Source organism: Vigna unguiculata, chromosome 8 (assembly GCF_037176805.1).
Source record: "Vigna unguiculata cultivar grain cowpea cultivar isolate G323 ecotype 2 chromosome 8, ASM3717680v1, whole genome shotgun sequence".
Taxonomy (NCBI): Eukaryota; Viridiplantae; Streptophyta; class Magnoliopsida; order Fabales; family Fabaceae; genus Vigna; species Vigna unguiculata.
Window position 1 is genome coordinate 24,129,228 of NC_140799.1, and position 10,930 is coordinate 24,140,157.

Below are 10,930 nucleotides of genomic sequence, written 5' to 3' on the forward strand. Positions count from 1 at the left end.
ATTATTATGTTTTAAAGAAAAAAAATTGATATTCAGATTAAGAACCAATAATCCAAAATAGTAAGAGGGAAAAAAAAGGCCTAATTTAGATCAAGTTCCAATAATCGAAAATAGTAAGAGGATCGAAAAAAAAAACCTAATTTAGAAAAGAACCTAATTTAGCTATTAAGAAATTAATTGGTGTCTAAATTAATTTTTACTTTTGAATTAAATCTTAATTTAGAATCAAGTAAATAGTTAAAATCTTGATAGTTAATGTTAAAAATTAATTTGATTTTAATTTAAAATTAATTATAATTTTTAATTCATAATAAAAAATATTTTATATACTAATAGTTTTTTTTTTTACAAAATGGTATCTACCTTAGTGAGTATACTAATTAATTATTTTGGTCTCGCGTTTTTTATGATTTTCATGTAGTAATTTTAACAAGGTTTTTAATTTACTTAATATTTGTTTAAAAATTTATTAGATAATAAATTATAAAATTTTAAGTATATATAATAAATATTTATTAATATTTTATTCTTATTATTATATAGATGATCTTTTAAATAATGCATGAAATATTTTAAAATGATTGTTTAGATCACCTAACTTATTATTTTGTAGTGTTAGTACGTTTAATAGAAGAATTAAATACGTGTAATTGTCCAACAGTTGAGATCATATTATTTGTGTTTCAGTTCAACTAAAATAAAACGAATGACATATTAGATACATATATAAAAAATAATAATTTATTTGAGTATCAATTCGCAGCAAAAGTTTATGGGATTTAGTTAGTTTTATGACAAGATACTGAAATAAACTATAAATAACTGCAGAAATGTTATTTTTATTTTCAGCATTATTGAAATATGAAGAAATGTAGACAGTGACAGTCCAAGGAGACAGATAGTTGGATTGGAAGTTTGGAAGATATGAACACTCCAACCCCTTCATTATTTAGTACCTTTCCCTTTCCCTACAACAACTCATCTTCTCTATCTTTCAACACTCTCTTGCATCTTCTTTATCAAAACATTGTTTCATCAGAATGATCACACTGTACCATGTTGGCTAAATCAATTCCTTTTTTAGAACCAAAGCACACTTCATTGCTCAAGCAGAAAGCATCTTCATTCACCTTTCTTTTCGTCTGGTTTCACCAAAGAACATTCCACACTCCACCAAACTTTTCTTGGTGTCCACTTTTTTTCTCATAAACCATTATTTCCAATTCTTCACTCACAAGGACTTGTGTGGAGTGGAATAGTAGTGAAAGACATTGCAGCAACATGACAAATCAACACCCCATTTTGCATTTGTTTCTCTTGTACGTTCTTCTCAATGCAGCTCGTACGAGTTGCAAATCCACCATTGAGCCATGCTCTGATACTAACTCGTGCAATGCTCTTCTTGGCTACACCCTTTACACTGATCTCAAGGTGTCTGAGGTTGCTTCTCTCTTCCAAATAGACCCTATTGATCTTCTCACTGCCAATGCCTTTGACATCTCCTACTCTGATGTAGACCATCACATTCTCCCTTCCAAACTCTTCCTCAAGGTTCCTATCACATGTTTCTGTGCTGATGGGATTAGAAGATCAGTGTCTACCCATTACAGGACTCGTCTTTCTGATACTCTCTCTTCCATTGCAGATTCAGTGTATGGAGGTCTGGTGTCTCCTGATCAGCTTAGGGAGGCTAATTCCATAGCTGACCCTTCGCTGCTTGATGTGGGCCACAACCTTGTGGTGCCACTTCCATGCACATGCTTCAATGGCAGTGATAATTCTTTGCCTTCTATTTACCTCTCCTATGTTGTAAAGCCAATGGATACTTTGGCTGCCATTGCAGCTAGGTATTTCACCACACTTACTGATTTGATGAATGTTAATGACATGGGGAGTGCAGTTATCTCTGATGGAGATATTCTCGCTGTTCCAATTCCTGGTAACACTGATTGTCTTTCTACTAATGAAAGGATTTTACTTTGTAGGACAAGTGACGACTTGTATGAAAATGTTTTTGTTCTTTTTCTTCGTTTATGTTTTCATGCATAATTACAAAGCGATGATCATATTTTAACTTCCTTATGTGGGGTATTTCTTCACTAATTTATGAGTAAACCTTTTATATATGCCTGTTCCGAATAACAGTTCCTGTTCAAGTTTAGGTTTGTCAATATATTGTGAATGTGAAGCTTTTAAATTGGTGAAGACGAATTTTTTGGGCAATGTCTGCGATTTCCTCGCTAAAGTAGGGAGGATAATATTGCTTGTGCTTATATTGTATTGCATAATCAATCACTAGTTGTTCTCTTGTTGTTGTTACAGCTTGTGCATCAAATTTTCCAAAACATGCCACTGATTTTGGCTTGCTTGTCCCTAATGGAAGCTATACCATTACAGCTAGTCACTGTGTGCAGTGTAGCTGTGGACCACAAAATTTAGAGTACTAACTGAGCTACTTTTTTTTTTCTCCTGTTGCAATTTATTCCTTCTCCTATTTTGAAGGAAACGTAGATTTCTCTTGCTTAGAGAATGATCTATTACTAAACTGTTGTTCATCTGGGTTTGACTCTACCTGCAGTTTATATTGTATTCCCTCTTCTCTAGCCGTCTCTTGCTCCAGCATGCAATGCAAAAGAAGCAATCTTACACTTGGGAATGTAACCGTGCAACATATGAGCTCAGGTTGTAATGTGACATCGTGCAATTATGATGGTTTTGTCCATGGCAACATATTAACAATGTATGTTTATCCTATGTGCTTTTTATTGTATGATTGGACATTTCTATCATACATTCTGCATGTTAATCTTAAGCTTATTCAATCTTTTTCTTGCCACCTTACAGGATGGCCTCATCTCTTCAGTCTCATTGTCCAGGTTAGAGTTTAGCTACAACTTTTGTATAATTGAACTACAAATTTGTGTGAAATTCCATATTCTTTTTCTAGTTGTTGTAATCCATCACAATAAACATTGTTTTTGTCGATCAGTATCCTAGTTTCTATTCCTTTGTCCCCATCACGAAAAAATGTGATGACAACATGTAAACTGAACTGATACTAAAGTCCTAACCTTTGACATTCCTTCTAAATATATTTGAAATTATGCAGACCAACAACGATTCCCTCCACTTAGAGCGCCACCTTCATCTGTTGCAAGGGAATCAGTTGTTGCATACGCTCCATCTGTGTCACCATCACAGCCACCATTACCGTCACAGTCACCATCATCGGCATCAGAAGGAACAGGTCTAACAGCACCCAAATCTTCAGTCATGCCTGCAACCAGATCATTTCCAGTATTCTCACCTGCAAATGGCCATGTTGGTAGGATTTCTTCTGCTGCTCCCTCTTTGGTGAATCATATTCCCATTTTGTTGCCCTCATTTATGTTGTTGCTTATAACGTTGATGTAATCTTATGGTCCTGTGGCTTTGTAATCTTCTTAGTTTTCTGGTGGGTTCTGTTCTGTCCCATTGCTTTGTTCACAGATGCTCTATCTGTTTTAGTTACTGATTTGTGATGAAATCTAAGAAACAATGGTATCTCAAGTTTCATCAAACAGTTTTCCTTTTATTATTTGGTGCTTTAGTGTAATTATGTTGTCCTCTTTGCATTGCCTTTTGACAGCTAATTGTATGTATTTGTCAACTCGACTCTGTTTTACCAATTTTCTATTTTCAATCACTTTATGTGAACTAGATGGTTATTTGATGTTTTATGTAATATTCTTTTTGTACATGACAAAATAATAAATAGAAACTGTCCTGTATACAAATTCTAATTTGGAAAATATTCAAATGATTACTAATTTTTACCATTTCTCTTACTATCTTACATTTACCGACACATTTCATTTTATTTTCTTTTTTGAATTTAATTAAAAATTGAACAATGTGGCAGATGAAAGTGGAAATTCACTTTCGTGTGTGGACTGAAAAATTCTCACTCACCTTACCCCATTCTTTGAAACATTTTGAAACAAAACTCCTTTTCTTTTCATTCCGAAAAATTCCCACTCTCTCACCCTTACCCCATTCTCTTTCTAATAAAATCCCTTTCCTCTTCACTCTAAAAAATTCCCAAACCTCTCACTTCCATTTAGAAATCCCATCCCATTTGTTGTAAATCAAGTATTGGTTTCCATTGTGGAAAAACTTTACAAAAAAATAAAACAAATTTGGAAAGTGTAGTTGGATACAAAATTCCTTCACAAACTTGGTGGACCCTAGGCTGTGCACACCCCATTTGTTCTAAACCAACTATTTATGCATTTGCGTGAAAACTTTCCCAACACATATTTTAAAAATTAACTTGGAACCCAAGACTAAATAAGGTGTAACCCACCAACGATTTTTTGGACAATTTTAGAAAATATTTGGAAAGTGTAGCTGCATACATAATTGCCTCCCAAACTTGCTGGATCACAACTTGTGCACACCAATAACTCACCCATCAATGTTGTTGTAACCCATCAATGTGATGGGGTGTGTTATTCGTGTGCACAGGCTGGAGTCCACCAAGTTTGGGAGGTAATTGTGTATCTAGCTACACTATCCAAATAACTTATTTTATCTTTGTCTATAACGTCGTTGGTGGGTTACAACTTAATAGGTCTTAGGTTGCAAGTTAAATTTAAAAATTGCCGAGGGAAGTTCACCCACAAATGCACAAATAGTTGGTTTAGAACAAATGGGATGGAGTGTGTTGTTGGTGTGCACATCTTGGGATCCACCAAGTTTGGGAGGCAATTCTGTTATCTTATTTTTGCCCAAAAAGTCGTTAACGGGTTACAACTTAATTAGTCTTGGCTTGCAATCTAAGGTTCCATATGGGTCAAGAAAGTTTTCCCACAATTCAACCCAATACATCGTTTAGAACAAATGGGATGGGGTGTGTTGTTGGTGTGCACAACCAGGGGTCCACCAAGTTTCGAAGGGAATTTTGTATCCACTTGCACTATTCATATTTGTTATGACCTTTTTGTCCAAAAAGTCGGTTGTAGGTTACAACTTAATTGGTCTTAGGTTGCAAGCTAATTATCCATATGGGTCAGGAAAGTTTTTCCACAATGGAAACCAATACTTGGTTTAAAACAAATGGGATAGGGTCTCTTATTGGTGTGCACAATCTAGGGTCCACCAAGTTTGGGAAGGAATTCCTTTTCTAGTTTCAATTTCCACAATGGAAACCAATACTTGGTTTACAACAAATGAGATGGGGTGGGGTTTCTAAATGGAAGCGTGAGAGGTTTGGAAATATTTTAGAGTGAAGAGGAAAGGGGTTATGTTAGAAAGAGAATGGGGTAAGGGTGAGGGAGTGGGAATTTTTTGGAGTGAAAAGAAAAGGAGTTTTGTTTCAAAATGTTTCAAAGAATGGGTAAGGTGAGTGAGAATTTTTCAGCCCACACACGAAAGTGAGCTTCCACTTTCATCTGTCACATTGTTCAGCTTTTAATTAAATTCAAAAAAGAAAATAAAATGGAATGTGTCACTATACGTAAGATGGTAAGAAAAATGGTAAAAATTAGTAGTCATTTGACCATTTTCCTTATTTGTATGAAATAGATATTTTTTATGTTATTTTATTCATAGATCCAACATCATAACACCTCTGGACTACTCACAACATTTTTTTTATTGTTAAAATCATAAATATATTAATGACTTTTAGTGAAATTTTTACTTATTAACTGAAAAGTTTATAAAAAATGTTATTAATAACGTTTATTTAATAAAAAGAGTAACATTTTAAAAAATGTTACTAAATCTCTTTTTAGTATTATTTTTTAAAAGTAACTATAAATTTTACTACAAATTTTTAATAATATTTTTTAATAAAAGGACATTTTTAGTAAAATATTATTAATATGAATATTTTGTAGCACATGACTAAAAAGTATACAAAATTTGTAATACACAAGTAAAAAAATGAAAAAAACCAATTATTCAAAAAAATGTCACAAAAATAAACTATTTTATTCAAATTCTTTATTTTAATAGCTATGTGGTATATATGTCCACATTATTTATTTATATATCTTTACACAAAAACTACTCTATTATAGTCAGAATATTATCTGGTCAAACTTATAAGCGATAAAGATTGCTCAAAACACCCACAACATCCATCCAGTTCAAAAATAAGTTAATTTCAACTCAATCTTCAAAATTACAAATTAACCAGAAGTACTACCACAAAGTTAAAAAACAAATAATCCTTTGACATAATGAAATGCAAATCAATAAAATCTGGCACTCTTAGGTCTCTCTAGCTAAGCAAAATATTGTAGTTTTTTTTTCTTTTGAGTGACCAAATCACTAACCAGTGTATGCATCCTTTCAATCTAATGATTTGACAAGTGTTAAAACAACTAGGAGAGGATAGGAGAATCATATTTTATTATTGCTAAGTATTATTTTGAAGATTATCTAACAATGATAAATGTCATGCTATACTACTAAGTATATTTATACGACTTTTTCCACTTTTTCAATTTGCAAATGCAACTCTTTGAAAATAGGAAATAATTTGAAAAAGAAAACTAAAAATTGAAAAGTAACTAAGAAGTAACGACAAAAAATATCAAAAGTAAACAAGTCGTAAATACATAACAAAGGTTTTCATCCTTTATACAGTGCAAAAAAAATACAGGACTAAAACACCAAAATTAAGTCTAAGTACTCATGGCATATCTCATAGCTATGGCCAAACACTTTTAAGAAGAGTTGGAGTCATTTATGCAAGGTGAAGCAAAGTTCTATCTATTACGCCATTTTGGAGTATCTCTAGTAGATTAGGAATATTTAGACCTTGTATTAAAGGTCATGTAGTGTTGGATTTCTTTTAGGCCTTGTATTAAAGGAAAAAGTTGTATAGGATTTTTGAACAATCTTGCTTAAGTTGTAGGGCAATGTTTGCGTCTAGCTTAAGCTAATCTTAGGTGATTAATTTTGTAACCTTAGCTTGGTGGAAAGACATAGTGGCCACATGACAAGCTCTTAGTGGAGAGTTTTCTTACAAAGTTAGTGGTCATGTGTCACTTTCTTAGTGGGGAACTTTTGCTAAAGTGGCTTTCCACATGGCACTCTAGAAGTGGATAGATTTTCTAAAAGTTAGAATGTTAAATCTCATGCTCTCCTTCACTAAGATGGAATTTTTAGGTTTAGTGCAAGGTAGCATTTTTAGGGTTTTTGGTTCACATTGGACACACCTTAGTCTATAAATAGAGGTGCCTACCCCTATGTATTTTCACCTATGAATTGTGTAATGTTATGCTGCAAAAATTGTGTCATACTACTCATTTAGGTCGCCAAAAGACTAGAGCATCTCGTGTGGTCTCCTCTAGCCACCCTTTTATGGAGTTCACCTAACCTCTCTTGAAAATACACTAAACACCACCATAGCATTCCTAATTGCTTGAGTCATATAACTTGGAGGAGGATGCACCATCTCACCACCCCTAAACACCATAAAACTGAGACACCCACCACCCTTTTCCATAGTTTCTGCATCATCATCTTCCTTGGAGGTCTCCATCTTCGCTTGAGTCATATAGCTTGGAGAGACCTCCTCTATCAGGTACCCAAGAAAGGAAAATCAAAATTCATACCAAAATAATGTATCAATACACAATCAATGCATCCATTAAACAAACTCATTTCCTATTTCGAATTAAAAGCCAACTTTCTTCACCATGTTTAACACAATCACCTTGTTTCATATATGCTCCCGTTTGACAAGTCACACAATTATCATCAAACACAAACAAAAAGGGTGAGCTTAAAAATGAATAACCAAGCATTATAATATAGACATCTCATTTCTTAAGACCTTTATACCATGAGGTACATAGGCAACCCTAGTCTCATAACCTATATGAGACTAGCACATCCAATCGTATCATGTACACACTTGACCATGGCCTTAATGATATCATATGCTTCCACAAACCTATCGGCTCGTGGTCCAACCTCTACGAACCTCCCCGCTCGTAGTCCAACATATACAAACCTCCTCACTCGTAGTCTAACACGCTTGAACACATCTAGTTACAAACCTCCCCGCTCGTAACACCCTAAAGTGTGAGCACAAAACATACGAACTCCCCGCTTGTATCTCCACACAAGAGTACAACCAATATGAACCTCCCCGTCTATATTAATCACACGTTCCAACTCAATTACGAACCTCCCCGTTCGTAATACATGTAAGCAATATCCCAAACTCAAGGTCATCTCCACTAGACATCCAAAATATTTAAAATTTGCAACCTACCTCTATAGCATCATCTGGAACCGCCTAAGCACTGCTAGGCAATGTTGCACAGCAGACCGCCTGACGATCTCATAATGTTGTCGGGCGCCACGCCTCACAAGACCCCCCTATTTGTAGCTCTCGTTTGGCGGTCCAATCCACACCACCAGGCACTACACTAGTCACGCGAATTTATTGGTTTTTACACCCAAACATATGTTTTACCACACCAATCATTCAGGCACACATCAAAATACCAAGTTGCATATTTCATACAATTCAACATGCCTCAATTTATATTTTCACAGATCATATGAATCAATCATGTATAAGCACACATACATTCACAACTTTGTCTTATATTAATAAATACAAATATTTAATGCTACTTCATACTCATAATAGCATTCACAACCAGCAACATCCAGTATACCTTAATGCATGTTTATGTAACTCAATATTACTCAATCTTAATTCCACACATTACATACACATTATCTATTTATATACTTGCACTCACCAGTAAGGTTATCCCAACATGTGAAATAAACAAAGAATACTCATGTTCATGGAGAGGTCAAAATAGAACCTACCTCCAACTCATGCCACATTGGACTTACCTCCAAAACAGTTTTTGCAACATCCCATTTATTCAAATGCATCATGCCCAATCGAGTTTAGCATCATCATACAACTATATTCCATGCATTAGATCCGTAACGATACAATTTGTCCATTTCCTATCACTACCACATGTATGAGTCAAAATAAACCTCAAAAGAACCCAAACCCACAATCATTACAGCCAAATCACGAAGTGCATCTACGCATTAGGTTGTTGCCTAGCAGAAAGCATGTACTGCCAGGCGGTGCATCAGATTCTGGGCAGAACCTAGGTTTCATTGCACTTACAAGAAAAATTAAACCCCAATAACTTGACCTAGTTATCCATTTGCACAAAAACCACATCAATCACATTTCGAGCATCATAAAAATCCAATTACTCATATAATTTCAATGGTACGACAATTAAACCCTAATTATCATGTTTCCAATTCATTCCCAACCCTAACGCGAACCCCTCATGTTCATGCAATCATCCAATCATCAATAATGGAAATTCTCAATCAATTACATCAATAAACAATCACCTAAGGGTACAAGAATTTACAAAAAATCCAAAGATACCATAGAAACTAAAAAATGCAAAACACGAACCAACCCAATTCGTGTCACCTAGCGGCCCTTCATTGCTGCCAGGCAATTTCTGGGCAGAACCCCAAAACTAGGTTCTTATAACATGCGTCACCTGGCGGGTCAAAAACACTATTAGGCGATTTCTGGGCAGAAACCCATAAACGTGATTTTACAATGCAAAATGAAAGAGAAAACATGCCTCTAGGCTTCAACATATCACGGAACACATAATTCATCTAAAATCATGTAGGTGCAACTCCTCTTACCTAGATTTCCTACTCCTAAAAGTGCTCCAAGTGTTCCTCTTGCACAACTTTGATCCACTCTTGTTTCCATCGGCGAACTAGCCCTCTAATCCTCTCCTTAGGTCCTTAATTCGTGCCCTAACAATTTCTCTCATTTGTCACACCAGTATACTCTATAATTTTCCTCACCAGACTCCTCTTCCTTCAGCCTTAAAACTAATTAAATAAATCAAAAACGAAAATTAAAAAGAATAAAGTTAATGGCCACTCAAGTGTTATTACTTAGTGTCTCTTGCACCATAATTGTCACTTTTCTACCCCTCTGGCTTATAAAAAAACTATTAGGATTTTTAGGCTCTCCACAACTTAGCAAAAAATAATAAAACATGAAAAGGAACAATTTAGCGCTAGGCAAGGTTCAAACTCACATCCACCCAATTACCAAGCATATGCACAACCAACAAGCCATTACATGTTTCATGACATTTCATTCACATATACAATTATAAAACCATATCACATGTCCACTAGTGCAGATTTGACATTTTACTTCGCCTTATAGGCCTCGGTTGCAGCTAAACCGAAACCTATAAGGAGGCGGTGGCATTTTTGCAATTTCGTCAGAATTTTGGCCTCTGGTCTTTAAGGATCGAGGCAATAAAGGGGGCTTTAGGCCTCGATTACAAATGAACCGAAGCATATAAGGCAGCCCAGTTTTCAAATTTTCAAAAATGCCACCAGCATCAGGCTTTTGGCCTCGGTTCTTTAAGGACCGAGGCAATAAAAGGAGCTTTTGGCCTCAATTAGTAATTGAACTGAGGCCATAAAGTCAGCATCAGGCTTTTGGCCTCGGTTCTTTAAGGACACTACTATTCATCATCTCCCCAACTCTCTTCTCTCTACGCAAATTTCTCCGCTCTACCACCATCACCACGCTCCGCCTCCGTCGCCAACCAGCATCCGCCATCAATAGTCGTGCATCGTCGCCTCCGTCGCGCTGTCCAGGTTCACCGATTGCAAATCACCTCCTGCAGCGGGTCAGTTCGAAAACTCTGCGCGAACTTCGTTGCCACCACCACCACGCTCCGCCTCCATCGCCGACTAGCATCCGCCATCAACTGTCGTGTGTCGTCAATTAAATCTTTGTCCCTCGCTCCTGGTGAGTTCGAAAAATTGGTTTCCCTACGCGTTTTATTGGTTTTTTTTGCCATTTTGGTTCGTTTATGTTGCTTTG

The 10,930-nt window shown here is 35.5% G+C and overlaps 1 protein-coding gene across 1 annotated transcript; it reads left to right on the plus strand.

Moving 5' to 3' along the window:
* The first annotated feature begins 958 nt into the window (after positions 1 to 958).
* On the plus strand, positions 959 to 3,719 carry LOC114195523 (lysM domain-containing GPI-anchored protein 1-like). Its single transcript, XM_028086027.2, has 5 exons — positions 959 to 1,939; positions 2,323 to 2,440; positions 2,579 to 2,740; positions 2,845 to 2,876; positions 3,110 to 3,719. Exons 1-5 carry the CDS (start codon positions 1,282 to 1,284, stop codon positions 3,412 to 3,414), a joined length of 1,275 nt encoding a protein of 424 aa, XP_027941828.1. The 5' UTR covers positions 959 to 1,281; the 3' UTR covers positions 3,415 to 3,719.
* The last annotated feature ends 7,211 nt before the right edge of the window (positions 3,720 to 10,930 follow it).

Bases quoted from the DNA above. Each gene is read 5' to 3' on its own strand.
- LOC114195523 (XM_028086027.2), top strand. From the start codon at position 1,282: ATGACAAATCAACACCCCATTTTGCATTTGTTTCTCTTGTACGTTCTT. The intron at 2,441-2,578 runs GTACTAACTGAG...CTCTACCTGCAG, and splicing joins TGTGGACCACAAAATTTAGA to TTTATATTGTATTCCCTCTT. The intron at 2,741-2,844 runs GTATGTTTATCC...GCCACCTTACAG, and splicing joins CATGGCAACATATTAACAAT to GATGGCCTCATCTCTTCAGT.